The sequence below is a fragment of the Stegodyphus dumicola genome, chromosome 6 (genome assembly GCF_044657685.1).
Source record: "Stegodyphus dumicola isolate Sdum_Otavi_A_Nest chromosome 6, ASM4465768v1".
Classification (NCBI taxonomy): Eukaryota; Metazoa; Arthropoda; class Arachnida; order Araneae; family Eresidae; genus Stegodyphus; species Stegodyphus dumicola.
The window spans coordinates 164,421,973-164,441,584 of record NC_140773.1 but is presented as its reverse complement, the minus strand read 5'-3'; the positions used below and the strand labels follow the sequence as shown (position 1 = coordinate 164,441,584).

At 29.3% G+C, this 19,612-nt stretch overlaps 1 protein-coding gene across 2 annotated transcripts in view; it reads right to left on the bottom strand.

Moving 5' to 3' along the window:
* Positions 1-2,956: 2,956 nt before the first annotated feature.
* LOC118181867 (docking protein 5-like) overlaps positions 2,957-19,612 on the bottom strand; it is a 54,810-nt gene continuing 38,154 nt past the window's right edge. For both annotated transcript variants that reach the window (XM_085819133.1, XM_085819132.1), the window contains 3 exons: positions 15,917-16,106; positions 10,904-11,048; positions 2,957-9,798 (listed from right to left, as the gene is read on the bottom strand). In XM_085819133.1, the coding sequence (XP_085675259.1) occupies positions 9,550-9,798; positions 10,904-11,048; positions 15,917-16,106 (584 nt within the window). In that variant the 3' untranslated portion in view covers positions 2,957-9,549. The remainder of the gene's footprint in view (positions 9,799-10,903; positions 11,049-15,916; positions 16,107-19,612) is intronic.

Here is a 19,612-nt window from a genome sequence, read left to right as displayed (position 1 = left end):
TGAGAAAAAGATGAAATAATAATTCTGTTGACATTTCTTAATGTATAACAAAGAAAACAATTTTAAATTGTCAAAAAGGAATACTCGTCCCCAATGTGGGGAAAAAAAGAAAATATTTCAATAATTTAATTTTGACATTTGTCTTGGTAGTTAAAATTCATCAACGCAGCTAAGACTACAATTATCCAAAACTAAGATTCATATTTTATGCACTAGAGAGCAGCACTCTACTTGCCACAAATTTATAACACAGTCAAAAGTCGTTAATTCGGACACCCATAATCCGGAATTATCTATAATCCGGACCTCAAAGCTTCAAACTTTCTGCGCATGCGTCGCGTTGACGCAAGGCCTTTACGGCTGAGAATATGCTTGTGCGCGTGCGCGTTTAATGTATAACGGACGGTAAAAGCTAAGCTAAAATTATTTAATTATCTATTTCAGTTAATGTTGCAGATTGCGTTGTTCCTTAACCTTCGAATTGGATCCGGCTTATTATTTTTTGCAGACTGTTACAGCAATTTTATAAAAGTAAGCTTGAACTTTCGATTATGTCAAATAGAATTTCTAATATATATTTATTAATATGTAAATGATCTACAAAGCAAAAGTATGTTTTGAAGTTAATTAAACAAAAAGTGGAATTGCTACAAAAAAATTGATAAAGGCATATCCTTTGTTTATCTAAACTTTAACGTTTGTTTATCTAAACTTTGTTCATCTTTAACGCCGCGGCGCCATGCAATGAATTGGAAGTTGATCTGTCAGCACTATCCTTATCTTCAGGGCAGATGTTTTTATTTTATTTGGCTTATAATTCCTTATTAAATGTAGTATTTCATCTCGATGTATCCCATCTTTGATATGATTTAAATCAAATTCCTCGTCATTATAATTCGCTTCCGATAGCGAAGAAAGTGACAGAGGTTATTGAAAACGAAAAAATTTCAATTGACAAATTAGTCGGTATTCTCGACACAGCAATTATAGGACTTGAACAGCGGAACTTTGTAACTGAACAAGAAATTATGTCTGAAGAATTAAAGAAAATGTATTATCACATAAAAAACGAAGCAACTTAAACAACTTACATTGAAAGAAATGTTTAATAAAGTAAACAAATAAATATTAAGCTTTTTTTTTTTGTAAATTTTGATACCCTTTAGATCATAATTGTTCTTTATTTCATAAATTACGGTTTCATATTTTTAATTTTATAATTTCTGCATGCCATCTTACCAGATTTAAACTGATGATCTATAATCCGGAAAAATCGATAATCCGGAATCGCCGAAGTCCCGACGAGTCCGGATTAACGACTTTTGACTGTAAAGTTAAGTTACATAAAAAAAGACTTGATGAACTACATAATTGAAATACTTGATGAGACTGCCAAAATTTAATGAAAAATAAATCATAGACATTTCAAAGGCCAAAGAAAACACAATCTAGCTTTGAAAAAAAAAAAAAAAAAAAAAAAAATACTATCATATTTAAAAGTTTCCTATATAAACATGTAATCCAAAAAATTTAATTGTATTAGTTTACATTTACACTATTAAAATATTTTGTGAAGTAATAATTCACATTCTATTATGTATCAAAATATTAAATGAATTATTTTAAATTTACATTTTTATTATTATGCAGGACTTATAAAAAAACTTATTCTACAAAAAAAGGGGGGACTGAATTCTTTCAGTCAGTCTCTCTACTAAATAATGTTTCATTACAATAATCACTCGTAAATGCTTAACCATTTCAATGCCTCACCAGTGAGCAAGTGGACACTACTTCTGAATAATAGTATTTCAGCTCAAGTGAGAATCACAGCTTAATGAGCTGGCAGCAAAAGCATTTTCATTATTTTTCTCACTTATAACATAATTATGGGCCAGTATCCATTAAAAGAAAAGAAAGGTTTGCACTGAAAAACCTTTTTTTAATGATTAAAAACCTTTCTTTCCATTAAACGGTTTGCACTGAAGGTTTCAGTGCCATCAGCCTTTGCATGTTTTACCATAACTTATTAAATGAACAACCATTTTGGTAATTTTTCTAAAATATTTCTCATACTAATTAATTAAACTAGGAAATTATAAATTAAATTAAAATTTTTTAATTAGGAATTTTTTATCCTTCCTTGAAATGTCCATAACAACAAAATGCTTAAATAGCATGACCACATGCTACATGCACAAAATAACTTTAAAATTTCTAGAAGATTGGTCTGTTAAATATTCTTTCTCTATTGCATCAAAAGAAAATAATATTAAATTTATATATTACATTTACTATAGATGAAGGTGTTTGAAATTCCAATAGTGTTTAAAGGCATGACATCACTCACTGCTTTTTTTTAAGAATATTTTTTAAGCTCAATACTTTTACATTTGGAAAAATATTTACTGCAGAAGAATCAGTAAATACATATTTTTCTTTTTTTTTAAAAAAAAGCATATTTTATGCATTTAAACTTTTGACATTATTTTTGGACTCACTATTTTTTTAACTAAGTGTTTCATAGACAGTGTTATACAGTATACTTGAAATTTATCACTTAGAATTTGTTAATCCTACCTGGTACATGAAATTTATTGATCCTAATTTTAAAAAAAAATAGAAAACAATAGAAGCACTTTTACTGTGAACAAATAAGTTAAATAAGACTATAAGGAATGCAGTCATTTAATTATTTCAAATGCAGAATGAATTAACAAGTTACAATTAAATATTTAGTTTCAGAAATCAGAATTTCCTTTCAGACATTTAAACACACACACCAATTAAGCTTACATAATTTTTATTCATGAAATAAAAATGATAAGTGCTACATTTTGAGCAACATAAATGGAAAAAATATATACATACACATAAAAACAAAAAAAGACAAAATAAAAATAAAATCTCATGCACATATATAATCCAAAAATATTTAAATATGCAATAAATATAAGGAATGTATCTGTGAAGAAAAGAATCAAACATTTCACTTTGATATGAAATTAAAACATGCAAAGAAGGGAACTAAAAGAAAATAATAAACATACACAATATATTTTCACTGCACGTAAATACTGATAGTTTCAAGTAAATATTTGTGAAATTAACACAACACAATTTATAATGGCCAGTCAATTAAAATAATCTGAAAACTACTGTGCAAAACCTATAGGATAAGTAGTAACACTGAATGCCAAAGAAGCAGTCACTGTCAAAAGGGAAATGAATAATATACATATATAGTGCTAATCGGACAGGCACTGAATCATATGATTGAAAAGAAAGCTGATCTATTGGTTACACCATCCAAACAAGAACTGAAAAGTGTTCATAACAATATACAAACAATGAGATATATTGCAATACATGAAAACAGAAACCCCCTTAACATTCTTGTTTCAGTTCAGTACCTCCATTTCAATTCCTTGGATAAATAGAAGCAGTTTCTTTTAGAAAATCTTCCTAAATAGATAGATTGCTTCATGTTTTACCAAAATAAATTAACCAAATAATATTCTACCAGCAGAAAGAGCAGAAGGCAAGCAAACTTCACAAAAAACAACATTTATACCATCAAATACTGCAGTGAGCTCATTGATTTTGCAATAACATAGCCATTTTTGAATGCTTGCATATAGCTGCTTGAATTGTACAAATACTAGGTGGTTAGTTCCCTTTTCAATCAAACAATGCAGTGTTTACTCCCTTTAATGTTTAATGCACATGTTCATAATTTCCTTTACAGTTGTAACTGCTTCTCCATCATTTCACATTATTGCTTGGCCGATAGGTTTTCGACAATACCCTTAGACTCAATTTTTGTCAATTTAGTGTAATAAATATGAAATAAGTGAAATAAGTAGTGTAATATATAAAAGTGTATCAGTGTTTAAATATATATAATAGTTTTTATGCAAGTATGTGAAAAAATTTGTGATTTATATTCAATATTATGATGCACTGTACTGCTGATACTGAATCCATGAATCTTTTCTTATACCAATTATGGAATAATTTTTCCTACAGGTATCGGCAAATGTTTGTTTATAACTGTGCTTTCTAAATAACTATAATTTTCTTGTGGTTGCATATGTCTTATACACTGCATTACCAAAACCATAAAACAATTATTTATTTTAAGTAATGAAAGAGCATCATAGAATAACATCTGCTGTTCCCAAAAGAATAATAATGCACATTTAAAGAATCAAAAGTCTAGGTCAATCAATGAATTTTACTTTCAACACAAATGTGAAGATATGACATGGCTCTCAATCATTTGACCACAAATTATGTATTTAAGAATATACTGCATTATATTAATCTATATATATAATACATTCCATAAAATTATATATTAAGTTGATAGAAAAGAAAGTGGACAGGTCAATTAAATTTTGGAAACTTAGTACAAAATTAGACCTTGTATCTTTTCCTACCTGCGTTTCTATGCAGAAACCAGAACTCAAATATGAAGGCTCTCTGAAAGTCTTTTAATTGAAGTACATGTAGCAGCACCCTCTGCAATTGGGCCTAAATATCTAATATAAATTTAAGATGCTGAATTTCCAGATTCAGAGAAACCTAGTGGATAAAAATGAAGAATACTATTAGTTCATTCTGGTCTTGATTTCCTGCAAACAAGCAGATTTCATGAGAAGTTCCCATATGTAATGTAAACACATGAGCCAGTCTGGCTTAGAAACTCCTCTGTACGACACACAGCCTTGAATGCTTTGTCATAATTAATCAATCAACTTTCACTTGGGATGTCAGTATCAGAAATAAAAGAATCTCAAGGTGAAAAATTTGGCAACTAAGATAGATGAGAGACTACTATGAAATTAATTTCTGCCAAACTGCTGTACTTTTAGAGCACTACTGAAGGTGCTTTGGTGCAATATTATGGTTAAACAAACATCGTATTATTGCACAAGTAAGGTCTCTTCTGTCAAATATACTCTCTCAACCCCCTCACAAAATATTAAAACAATTACCAGTTCAATTAAAGAAATACTAAAAACAATGCAGACTGGCTGATCTGAAGAAATTAATTTTCAGTGCATAATACTTGTCATGTGAATAAAACTTTGTCTTTAATGAACTTTATCTGACTTTATGCGGGACCTATTTTGAAGCCAATTTGCTCATAATTATAGCATAAGATTAGATATATATATACATATATATGTTAATACTAGCATAGCTTTTTCATTAAATTCAATATATTTTGAAGATAACTAAACTATTTCTTCCTTTCTCTTCTTTAAGATACTAAAATTTTCAGAATTTTTTTGCAACTTGAATTTCTATCAATACAGTCTGATATAAAATCTATACCAATCTTTTTCTTCTTTTTGGCCTAATTTTACATTTTATGTTGGTATATATATCTCTTTCTTATATTTTTAGTTATGAATCACACATACTACTATGGCTCCAGGCACTAAGCCCTTATAAGACATTTAGGCCTTTACATAATTTAGAATTCTAAATTAATTTCAATCAAAAGACTTCTTGCAGCATACCAGTCAGGATGCAAGTTCTGGAATCAGCATATAAGTTCAGACAGAGCTACATTCTTTGAATTCAATTACTCTACCCAGCTACAATACTTTAAGATATTTAATTACATTTGTAATTTTTAGTTAATTCCTAATGGAAAACTCAATCAACTTTCATTATTACAAAAAATTCAAAATTCTAGATACTGATTTAAAATAATAACAATTAAACACTATTTTTAAAGTATTTAAACTCTATTTTATATGCTTAAAAAAATAAAAAAATAAAAATAAAAGCCTATTATTTCCTAGCTATTAAGTTAGCAATAATGTCACACGTGAGTTTCCATATGTAAAATAACATTAATGTATAATGATTAGCCATTTAAAAATATATAACTAGGGATACATATAATTAAAATACTTTAATAAAACCTCTTAGAACAAAATGTTAGAAATTAAACTGATTTAGAGTAATTTAAATTAATTTAAAATTTCATAAACAAAAATTTTTTTAATAATTAGTTTTGCACAAGCATTATTGTTCTGCTTTTTTTATTAATCCATAATAAAGGTTATTACACGTTGTTATTTATCAGTTGGCAAAGTTACCTGGCAAACTTTTCTACCTTTATGAAAATGGTAAAAAATATACCCAAATAACACCAATACCTGAAAAGTTAATAGTTTACATGAAATTAACTACAGCTTCTAAAACAAAGGATCTGTACTGACATAATGACTTATTTGTAATAAAAGGAATTCAAATCTTAACATCAAATTGCTGTATTATGCATGATTTTTAGTTAACTCTTGACATTCAAAGTGTGCTTGTAAAAGTAACAAAAAACGTAGATCATTTGTGTCTATAAAAAATTTGAAAATTCATACAATTTAAATTGGTCCCATTTACTGTATAATGTATTTTATAGCTGCTTGACACTGAATTTAAAATATAGAAAAGTAAACACACATCGAAAATTTAATTATAAACGGCGAAATATAACACATGATTTAGCGGTAAAAACATTACAGACCAGTATTATCTTTGTTTGTTAGTATAAAAAGAATGATTTTAGCACCCTATATTATCAAAATTAATATATAATGTGTACCCTGGCTAGATTTTAAAAACTATAGCTTCTGAACTACTCATAGAGGGTCATCTTAAAGCAAATTTCACACAAAGTAAAAACTTATAATACTCAGCAAATAAATGCACTGTTCAGTGCACTTTTTCTTACATAAAATAAAAATATCAAATCAGATTTAATCAACTCACAAATATTTCAAGACATCAAACAGTAAAATAATGAAAGTAGTGAAACACTTATAATTCACCCTGTGAATATTCCCAATTGAATAGCTTGGCTGCTTGAAATTTTCCCAGTTTTCTCTATGTGTGACATAAATGCACTCCAATTTCTCTTAAATCTTTCAGGAAACAACAGTCCTTATAGCAGATGGCCAGTATAGTTTTAGCTAATAATTCAATTTTCAGATTGCATGATTCCATTTGCTATTGCTCAAAACAGGTAATTTAACTAATTTTATATAATTGTTATTAATTGGTTTGAAGCTCCAAAACAAACATTACTATATTTGCAAACGAATAATGATTATACTCATAAAAATTATGATCCCCATTTGAAAATGTAAATTTACATTTATTAATTAAGAAAGAAAGTAAAAGCATGCATCAGACTTTTCTAGAAATTTCCTAGCTTTGCATCAAATTTCATTCATTAATTACAGATATATTTAACAGTCATATTCATTTTTAACATTTCGCAGAATTTTAGATAATTCAAAGTTTATGACACTAAGTGTTGCTATAGTTCAAATTAATAATAAAAAACTGTTTTGAACAGATGAAGAAATTTTAAAAACTGAATCATAACTAAAAATTTTTTCTAAAACAAAAGAAAAAAAAGACAGAAAAATCAGTATCACTGTCTGAGATATAGTTTCACTCTGTTTATAAAATATCAGCAGATATAAAACTTTTTGTTCTCAGATGAACAAACTCGGAAATTTCAATAGATGTAAATGTGAATATCGAAGATATATACAAGTATTACTTTATTTCACTTATGGTACATAAATGAACAGCAAACTATATTGTTATCTAATCACCTTAGATTGAACAGTATATGGCAAATTAAATGTTCAGTATCAGAATAGGAAATAAATGGAAAGGCGGGTGAGGGGGTAGTATGAAAATGTAAGTTCATATAAAAACAAGTTGTTACCAAGACAAACGTTAACAACCCCTTCACCTTGTACTAGAATAAAATACATTTTATGCAAAAATACAAATCATTCTTCACACAGTGTCATACATATTTTTAAAATAATTTCATCACATGCACTTTGTTTCAAAACATCACTTAGTAATCTCAATCAATTAAATCTGTACATACTTAAGACAGCTTGGATTCTCATACAGAATTCAAGCAAATTTTAGTAGCTAAGTCTCATTTGAAACACAAAGGTGTGAAAAACATACATGATAAAAATTGTTTCCTTGCATAGGTATAACTGGGAATTCATCAAACACTGGTATTTAATTTCCTGAAATCAATCTCTTATCAAATTGACATAGTAAAAATTTTAATTTTAACATTTTTCTAATAAATATCACCATAAATTAATATTAACTGACAAGTGAATTATTCATAAGGTCAAACAAGAAAAACATTTATATATAAATTTGTACTTCAAACTTACTTCAACTTCAGAAGAAAGTTTAATTTTAAGTATTAAATTGGTGTGGAGATATATTTTGTAACACATGAAAGTAACGCAAATCTATAGAGCTATAAGTAACAGTAAAACAGACAAAATAAATTCTAATCTAAAATCTGGTTATATAACAATTTACAAACATAGGAAATGCATTTTAACTGATGCTTTTCAAACACAATATTAATAACAGCACAAATTCAACATTTAAACACCCAACTCCTGATCAAATGAGGGTAATTTAAGCAGTCCACAAAAAGTCTTAAAATTGTTTATTGCAGTATAATGGAAAAATTACAATCACAAACTATAAGAGGCAACTGTGAAACATAACTGTCTGCGGAAGATACAAAATAAAAATATGTGGAATAATAAATAGGAGGGAGTAAGGATGATGTCACACTTTTTGCAATCTGAAATACACAAATCATTAAAAATAAACTGCTATGTCATAATATATCAAGTGTACAGCCATTAATCATCTGTTCACAATGACTCTACAGAAATCCAACTGTTGTATGAGCAAAAACATTTGAAATGTTTTCTTTTTCACTTAATTAATTTGCATAACCGAATTAATTTATTTTCTAAACTCTTGAAGACACAGGTAAATAGTTAATAGCACTTTTTTAGTTATAATATGGAGTATTCCTCTTTTCTCCAAATGCTTTTGGATTCAAATGCATTTGGATTAATCATAGATATCATCTCTGTTATTACTCTGGTTAATCAGGAGTTGACTGCAATGTAATTATCATTATTATGATTATCATTTATAAATATTAACTGTTTATGCAACAGCTGAAAAAGGGAGAATTTTTTTTCAATCATAACAACAAATATTTATTTAGGCAGTATTCAAGGTGCTTGCTCTCATACTGCAAATGAGGTTAATAAAAAATAAATTTATATTTTGTACAATTCAGCATAACATAAGACACAAATTTACAATTGTCAGGCATATATTTAATTCTCTTACATTTGTCAGGCATTTAATCAAGATTTTTAATATGAAAATGGAGTGAAAATGTGAAGTGCATCTGTGACTAACAAGACTTTTTTCTTTCCTTCTTTTCAATATTTTTAAGCATTTATTTGTCCTGGCACAAATAACTGCTCACAGTTGATGTGATGAATGCACAGCTGTAAATTAATAAAAAATATTATATTCAGCTCAAACATTAACATTATGTATCATTTCATACAAAAATGATAGATGACAGAAGCACACAAAAATACTCTGTTGTCTGCAAAAAGTCACATAATATTCACTTTCTTCTTAGGTTTTCAAGAACAACTATTTTCCATACTGCAATAAATGAGAGCGTAAGCTGCATTTTGATCTTGGTCTGGGAACAGTCTGATGAATTAAAGTTTCTTCACTAGCTACCATTCGTTTATGATCAGCTACTACTTGAAGATTGGACACAATAGCTTCTTGATGATCTTCATCACTGTCCTCCATAATATGATAAGAGCTAGATTCTGGAAATCCAGATGGATAAGACACACTTCTTGAAGATGATCCCTTTTGTGATGATGAATCCTAAGTACAAAATTCATGTAACAGAAATGACAGTAAAAAATTAATAAAATATGTACATTTATAAGCACAATTATAAATAGTACAATTTTTAAATATATAAATAATTTTACTGAACAGCGCTATATGAAGAAGGTAGCGATACCCGATGAGGCAGAAAACTGTTGTTTCTATCATTAAGTTGCCACATGGTCATGGAATTTTGAGGAAGCATACATCTACTATTTATGAAATGTGTTTTCCCTTCTTTTAACCACACAAGGATTTTAAAAAGCCTTATATCTTATTAAGCCTTATATCTTATTTCTATATTATTCTGATTTTAGCCTTATATCTGAAATATTCTAGACATCAGATGGCCGGTTTTCAGTTTTAAAAACAGCTGAATCTCCTTCCCTTCCTGTAGCTTTTAAAATGCTATATTTTAATTTTATGTCATGTAAGATTCAGGTTTATGCCCACCATAGACTGAATAATATTTAATATAAAACCATAAGAATATTTCTTGTGATTTACAATGGCAGCCCTTAAAAGTTATGGGTAGATTACTTGGTTAATATTTCTCAGTTCTAATCTTTTCATATACTGAAAGACACATAACTGGCTAGTATTAAATTAACTGATTTCATTTTCACAGAAAAAAGTTTCAATAGTGAGAGCTTGACTATTGCTTCTCTTTTGTTTTGATCTTAATATATATTAATTGGAAGTAACCATCAAAATTGTCTCCTGCCATTTTCAAAAGCTTTGCTTAATGTACAGTTTGAAAATTATATCAAAAGTTGCAAGCACTACTGTTTTTAAATTTTGTTGAAACATTAGTCATGATCACTGTGTAATATTATAACACAGTTAATTTGAAAACATATTTTTACAATAAGAAAGGTTATATTATTCTTCTAATCATTTAGAAAGAGCTATTACTTAAACTAGGTTGAAACCCTATGGATGAACATGTAAATTTTAGAATTACAAAAATCTTTCTAAATAAGTAAAAGTGAAAAAGATTGAGAATTATATAATACACTAACATAAAATAAATATAAATATAAAAAAAGAAATATAAACAACACAGCATTCCTAATAAATTATGTTTCTAATACTTTACTTGATTAAAAAATATTTTATCATTATGTTCCTTCATTCTGTGATGTGCTTCAGCAATTGCAAGTGTTGCCTGATGTACTTTTCGATAAATTCTATCACCTTCAAGAGTTTGAAAAACAAACATCCCTTCACCGGTTACACACTGCCTAAAAACAAAGACATATTTATCATTACATAAAAATCACAAATGAAATGCAAGACAATCACTAAAAAAACATACACTAATAAAATTATGAAAACAAGTACCTAACATTGAACATAACTCATTAGATATGTATAAATCAGAAACTAGTATTTTAAAATCTAATGGCAAAACAAGCATTTTGGAATAAGAAAAGAAAATCAGATTTTTCACAAATTTTTCTAACTTTAAATGAAATCATTGATTAGAATTACTTATATAGTAACTGATAACAAATGCACATAGTGAGTAGTCATAACACAGCAGATATCAATTTATGTGATCACAATTAATGTCATCATTCTGATATTGTTGTCAAACTATCCCATTTATATAAAAAGTCCCTATATATTATAATTAAAGTTGTATAAAAGTCCTTCCAATCCACAAAAAAAAAAAAAAAAAAAAAAAAGAGGAAAATACATTGTGATTCGGTTAGTATGATCAAATGATAATAATTTGGTTAGTATGACCAAAGTATTAGAGGACAATTTTTTTTAATTTAATTAAAATTGCTGTATGACACAGAAATGTCGCCAAGTAAAGAAGTTAGTCATCAAACTGCCCGATTTTAGTTTTAATGAGTCATTTAAAGTTATGCAGCATTCCAAGTTTGATGCAAATTTTGAACACCTGAATTGATTTCAAAGGCGATCAAGACAAGTCCCTCCTCTTAGGAGCAAAATTTTCCTACAGACTCTTTTTCCCCAAAATTCCTGAAAAAAATGTACCTGAAATACGGCTTTTTCTAAGGGGATCCTAATTTTAAATTTTACAATGGCATGTTCTCTTCTAACTTGATTAAGTCAAACCATATACAAATAAACCTGTTTTCCAAGTTTTAGAAAGATTTGCTGGATTAGCCAGTCTAACCAAACTGGAATTCTAAATAACCCTTCTTTTTATGCATCAAAAAAAATTTTGCTGTGTTTTGAGATTTATTATGCTAATCAGGAAAAGGCATGTGCCACTAAAAATCAATCAATATTGCACTGAAGTTATCATATATTTCTGAATATAAACTGATCCAAGTATAAGCCTAAAATTTGTTTTTTCTTTAAAAATTTACCCAAAATTCAAAATGCCTATATAAGTCAAAATGAATAAGAAAATTCTTCTAACATTGAAGCATGTCATCATGAGGTGAATATGTTGCCAAGCAAATAAAACGAGAGGAATATTTTATAATTAAACTGTTGTAAAGTAAAATATCAGACACCAATGATGATAGCTTTATTTTTCATTTTATTTTTCTGAATGATGAGCAGGAAGAAAAGCCTTATATGGCAAATTTCAAACTACAGGAGATCGTGCCTGATGAAAATTCTAACAACAGCATGGTTGCTCTGCATTTTTCCATAAATGAAAAACAAGTCTGAAAATGGAGCAGGTACAAATTTCACAAGCAGGTCTTTTATTTTGGTCATGATGCAAAAATCTAGCATCATAAAAAATTTCAAAAATAATTCAAACCAATAGTATCTGAATATATCACTTTCATTAAACAAATAACTCATTTCACTTAATTCTGCTCATAAACTAAAAAAATAAAAAAGTGAAATATTTTGCAATTTATCTGTTGTGCCCGGCCAATGGAAAAATACCTATTTCTTTTGCGAAATAAGTAAATCTATACATAAGCTGAAACCCGTACAAAAAATTTCGAAAAAAGAAGAAAAAAAGGTTAAGAAAAATTTTCAATAATTCTTGACTTATTCTCAGTAAGTGTTTCTCAATCCCCCTTAAGGAGGATTTTAAAGCAAAATGAAAATATTGTTTACAAATAAAAGCAAAATTGAAATTAAACCATGAAACATAGATTTATAAAAGTTTGTGAAAAAGATGTGGCACTCAGGGATCCACTGATATAAGCAGAAAAGAAAAGAAGAGTCAAATTGAATAAGAGTCAAATTGGGAAAGGTAGTAGTTTGGTAGCAATATATGACTGATTTAATGAAAGAAAATACTGTTTATAAATACATTAAGAATGAAGAAGAAGATGCTGAATTAACTGTTGCAGGACCATGTTTGCCAAATGAATAACCTAAATTCTCTACCACATACAGTCCCGAAAACATTTATAATATAGACAAAACAAGTCTATATAACACTATACATTGGCCTAAAATGCATATTTATTTAAAACTGAAAGTTCATTTAGATTGTAAAATATCAAAAGATTGCGAGACTGTTTTATACTGCATCAATTTGTGTGGCAGGAAAAGAAAACTGTTTAGTAACTGGGAGGGAAAAAAAAATCCCTGATGCTTTAAAAAACCAAAGTTTTTACCAGTAGATATAATTTAAGGCACAAATGATGTCAGTTATTTTTAATGAATAACTTCTGAAATGGATAACGACAGAAGAATATTTTTTTTTTTTTCTTTTTAACAATACAATGCATGAGTAAATGTCTCTCTTATGCTTATTGCAATTGCATACTTGTAAGCAAATACCACAGCTTTTATTCTGAAATGCAACAATTGCAGATATTCCACTATTAATGACATTTTCCATACATGAAATGCTGTGAAAGCTGTGCTTTTATATTTTTTTTTATATTATATATTATACGAGGGTTGGAACTTTAATAGTGGCAACTATTTATTTACAAGGAATACAAAAGTGATTCATGTCACCATGTTTTACAGTCCTTCAATATAGTCGCCAGCATTGTGTACAACCTGTTTCCAATGATGTGGAAGTCACAGAATACCTGCAGCAGCGCCTGTTTTGTTCATAGTTTGAATGGACCGGTCTACTGCCACAAGAATCTCAGGAACAGTTTGGAAGCGAGTGCCACGAAGTGGTTCCTTCATCTTAGGAATTAACTCATAGTCACAAGGGCTTAGATCTGGGGAGTATGGTGGATGGTAAAGCACTTCTCAGCCCCATCGCTTGAACAAATCAGTCACAGCTTGCGCTGCATGCGGCCGAGCATTGTCATGCAAAATGAGAGGACCTCAAAGCTGGTCGGAGATTGTGCTCCAAAAATGAACAGTAACACTGTGCAATGACGGTCTGCTGTGGGGGAATGGTATGCATTAGGATGACACCATCACAGTCGTACACGAGAATCACCATAACTTTCACATTGCTGGGGTTCTGACGAAATTTCGAACGCCGTGGTGACCCGTGATGATGCCATTCGTTTGATTGGCATTTCAGTTCTGGTTGGTACGATCGGGCCCAAGTCTCATCCAGCGTAATGATATGGCGTAAAAAAGCATCTCCTTCGCGCTCATAGCGCTCCAGGTGAGTTCGGGCAGCATCGTATTGTAGCCATTTCTGCATTTCCGTCAATTGATGTGGAACCCATCGTGAAGCAATTTTTCTCCCGGACAGGCATTCCTTCAGAATGTGCAGCACAGTCATTTGCGCTAATCGTGTTTGTCCAGCCAAGTGACAATTTGTTTGGCGGCGATCACTGTCCATTAGTGCGGCAACAGCTTGCACGTCTGCATCGCTGACACTCGGACGACTTGGCCGCAGCATGTCTGCCACTTTTGGCGTCCTTCATTGAATGCTTTCACCCATCTTGCTACAGTTCTGTAAGGCAATGCAGATTCCCCGCAAGCCTCTTGAAGCCCTTGATGACACTGTCGTACTGTATGACCTCTGGCACATTCAATTTTTATCCAACATCATTGTTCTTGTTTTGAAAACATCCTGACAACACTTATTTTAGACCGCGAGCTAATACAAGGATCCGTTCTTCGCGTCACTCTGCATGCACGTGACGTAGGCAGGATGAGTCTGTTTGCTGAGAGGTAAGGTAGGTATCTAGTTTACGTGTGGTATACGCGATATTCTTTGGTTTTGTTGCGTAGCATTTTTTCAGCTGTGTTGCCACTATTAAAGTTCCACCCTCGTATTTTATATAAAACTGCATATTATTTTTATATTACATTTTATATTAAAACTGTATTTTATTTATTTTTGCTTTAAGAGTATGAAAAATCATTTTGAAAGTAATTTCATTGGTGAATATGCAATACTATTTATGCAAAATATTTTAATGTATTTTCATAAAAGAGCTCTTTCAGACTCTAAAAATTTCTCAATAATTTTTCGCTTTCCCTACATTTTTTTTTTTTTTTTCCTTGTACCCACATTACTTCCTTTTTTTAGGTTTGAATTATATTGAATTTATCTTATTTTAAAAGTTGATTAGTTATTTATTATTATTCTGCATTATTTAGCCATTTATTTACATACTATTTTCATAATCTTAAGATTATTTTTGTCTTTTAAACCTCAAAGAGGTGCTTTTAATTTTAAAATTATCATTCATGTTTCTGCTTGATATGATTTTTACAGAATTCTGAATCTAGTTTCTTTTTATTTATTTATTTATTTATATATATTTCATGGGAAACTTAAATTTGGACCCATGCTTTCAAAATAATTCAAATTCAATTTTCCCTTGAATTTGTATTCAGGAAACACTATTTTCTGCTTATCATTTTCCCCTCACAAATTTAATAAGTAATTATCATCAGCATAATATTTACTCACTCAGCTAGTACAACTACACTCTAAAAATATAAATTAAGCAAATATATTTTTTTGAAAATCCAAATCCAAGGAGTATAATTTTTATAATAATTTATAACATTAATTAGCAGAAACATTAAAAATTTAGCTGCAATTACATCAGAAAGAAGCACTGTTATAATACTATAAAAATTTAATGCTTCTATGAGTTTTTATGATAAAATTTGAATAACATAGTGCATTTTTAAGATCTAAGGGAAATTTAATAATTAAAATAACTCATATGATTAAAAGGTATAAAGAAAATACCTATTTCATAATATATTTTATGTTTACCTTCCTGCTTCAAAAGTGAATTTAGAAGGATCACTACCATATCTGCGTAACGCAGTTAATGGCCAGGCCACCAGTTTTATTCGAGAGTTGTTGATATCCCAGAGGTAGATATTTTCATGAGTTACTTGTAGTAAGCATTCACCAAACACATCAAGTTTAGGTGTAGGCATTAGGTAAACATGAAATTGCTCTGTTTTAAAAATAATTAACAATATTATAAACATGCTTAGCAAGAATAAAAAATTTTTTCAGAATTATACAAAAATAATTACATAAAGGAAACATCAAATTGATAAATGCATTGAAAGCTTATTGCAATAATACAAAAATATGTTATTGAAGAAAATCGAAAAGCTCATTTTATTCATTAAAATATAACTATAAATAGGATATTAAAAGAAAATTATGTTCATTAGTAGAAAAACCAATTATGTTGATATAAGACATGAAGCTTTTTAACTTGCATTATAAATTTGATTATTCAAAAGCTATAGGTTCATTAACTTAATGTATTTATAATGTATACAACATAAGATTAATAATTTTTTGTTTCAATTCAGCATGGGCTACTAAAGATGCAAAATACTTTTTTTAAGTGTGAAAAACTATTACTACTATACAAGCAGTACCACAAGCTGTGAAAAACTATTCATAAGGCAATGCACCATGCAGTCAAAACGTATTTATGTGACGACCCATGATATCACCAAAAAGTATTTATCTCCCAACTCAGGTATGCACACAGCATCTTCCAGAGGTTTCAACCTTCTCTGAATATTTTCCTAGTGTGACTGTAAGTTATGATCCTTCCTATCGGAATTTCAGCGTTATAGCTTAGTGGTGCTCCACATACTGCAGTCTTCATTACCTTTGAGAAAACTTGGATTTGGCTTTTTGCAAAAAATAGAGTGTAATGCGACTTGCTTAAAAGCATCATTTCCCTAGTTTTCCCTTCTCATTTTAGAAGGTGCAAATAATCATAAAGTACCAAAATAGATTAGCTATGTTATTGTTATTTATAAGTTGTTTATTAATGTGACGGAAAATAATTATGAGTTAATATTTTTCCTATATATGTTACAGTACTTATTTAATAAGCTTTTTTAGGATTGGGGGAAATAAACATTTTGAATACTTAATTCTTTTGAAAAGTAGTGCCAGTTTTAATCATCATAAATTGCATATCAAACTGAAGACAATTAATTTTATAAAGCTTTTAAAACTGTTTCCTTCTAAATTAAAATATCAGCTTATTATAGATGAAAAGATTGAAAGAATTATGAAATTTAAACATTAAAGTATTTTGCATCTTTAGTAGCCCATGCTGAATTCAAACAAAAAATTATTAATCTTATATTGTATACATTATAAATACATTAAGTTAATGAACCTATAGCTTTTGAATAATCAAATTTATAATGCAAGTTAAAAAGCTTCATGTCTTATATCAACATAATTGGTTTTTAGTACTAAGGTTGCATGTGATGCTAAGTTTGTCAGTTCTCTGATGCAATTTTAGCGAAAACAGATCATTGCATACATGGTGAGAACAACAGTACATAAAAAATACAAAGTGTGCATATGTTGTATGGAAAAAGAAGAATGTAAAAAAACATGCAGTACTCAATACACTGTTGAAATAGATGAACTTTTCTCTCCGACGTCTTCAAAGAGTTTCAAATGCTCCCCAAAGTCAGCAATGACTTTGCAGTTTCTCAGTGGGGATGTGGATACCCAGAAAGCATCCATATTTTAATACGCAAAATAACTTTTTTGTTAATTATAAATTAAATGAAACAGAAGACATTCAAAATAAATTTTGTTTACACAAAACTGATTTGTTTGCAGATGACATAGCACTGGTCATCATGACATAGCACTGGTGGCCAGAAGCAAAAGATATCTAATAGAAGTATTTGAAGTTATTGAGGGAAACTAAGCCAATGGGCCTTATTATTAACCAAGACAAATTTCAATAGAAGTCCATCTGACTTCTATTGGAAACACACACTTACTTAACTCATCTCTTAACTGGGGATTATAAATTTGAAAAGGTTATAGATTTCATTTGCCTGGAATTGATGTTTAACAAAAACTGACTAACTGAATAGGAGAGACATATTGTTGTGACTAATAAAACTTTTTATGGATTACAGCACTTATTTAGCTATTACTCTCCTGTTAGTTCCATCCTGTCCCGAGTTACATTTTGGAGATGTGGTTTATGACTGCAGAAAGAAATATTTTCAGCTAGCCCAGTTAACACAAGAAGAGGAAGACCTAGCCATCGATGGATAGATGCTCTTCAGGAGGTTTGTTTTGTTCTTAAAACTAAGAACTGCAGAAGTTTGGCTGCTAGTAGAGGTAGTTGGAAATGTCTAGTTCAGAATGCCTTGGCCCAACCTGGGCTGTCATGCAACAGATGATGATAGATGATTTCATCATCCCCATGGATGATGATTAAATCATCCATCATCATTCGTGGTAAAATTCCAAAATCTAGATATTCAACAACTGGAATGATCTATTACTTGGACTCCAAATAAAAATTTTTGGAAGGGGAGAAGAATAAGTTCTTTTTTCTCACATCACACAAAGCAGGAATCGAGATTATTAAATTTGAGGAAAAGAAAAGTGCTACAAATTGATTTTCTTTCACTGACAAGGATCATTATCACAGTGTATTAACCCTTTGCAGTCAGATTAAATTTGGAGATGTGTATCGTACTGGTCAGAATTAATTTCCGTCGATAGAGCATAGATACATAACACGCAAATTTACGATGGATAAACAAGATTTAGTAATTCTTTTGTGAACTTTAGATATATCTTTATTCAATACACTCATCTAGTGATACAGGGTTCATAGCCACATTTTAGTTTAAAAAAATAAGCACCTATAAGCACTTTTCAAGCACATTTTAAGGAAAAAATAAGCACCTGTCTAATTACATTATACACAACTGCATAACCTTAAAAGAAAAATTAGACTTGTAATTTAAAATACGAGCAACACAATATTTAGTAAGAGAATGAGCATTACCTCAACCATGGAAAACAATTAACTTTTTTTTAAATTTTAAATAACAGTTCAATTTACAGAATTAGTTTACAATGAGAGAAAAAAAAACTATGCAGAACTAAACTATATTACCAGATTTAATGATGAAATTTCAGTTCAAAATATAGAAAATAAATAATAATAAGCCATATTAACTGTATTCGTTTGGCACCTAATAATAAATACAATTTATTTTTCCACTCATATTAATATTTAAATAATTTAACTTAAATCAAAATTTTGAACATTTTCTAAATTTTCATTGCATAACAGTTTGCCCTTAACATATATTCCAAGCAAAGTAATTTAAGTAAAAAAGAGGCACATTTCTGAAATCAGAAGACGGGAAATTGCTTCATGTAGTCATCCTTTAACAGTAGAAGCTTAACTAACCCGCATGCTGGGAAATTGCTGAATATTCCGGGTAGTAACTGGAAAAAGAGGAGTGGGGAGATATTGTAGCCGTTCTTTAGATTTCTCGGCTAAATAAATGATTTTGACATTTGAATATGTGCATCATATAAAAATAGACCAACTGAACTGAGAAATATTCTGCTTAGAAAGCACAGTAAAAACTCTTTTAAGTGTTCATAAACAAATCTCAGACTAAACATCAAAATTAATTATCTCTGCAA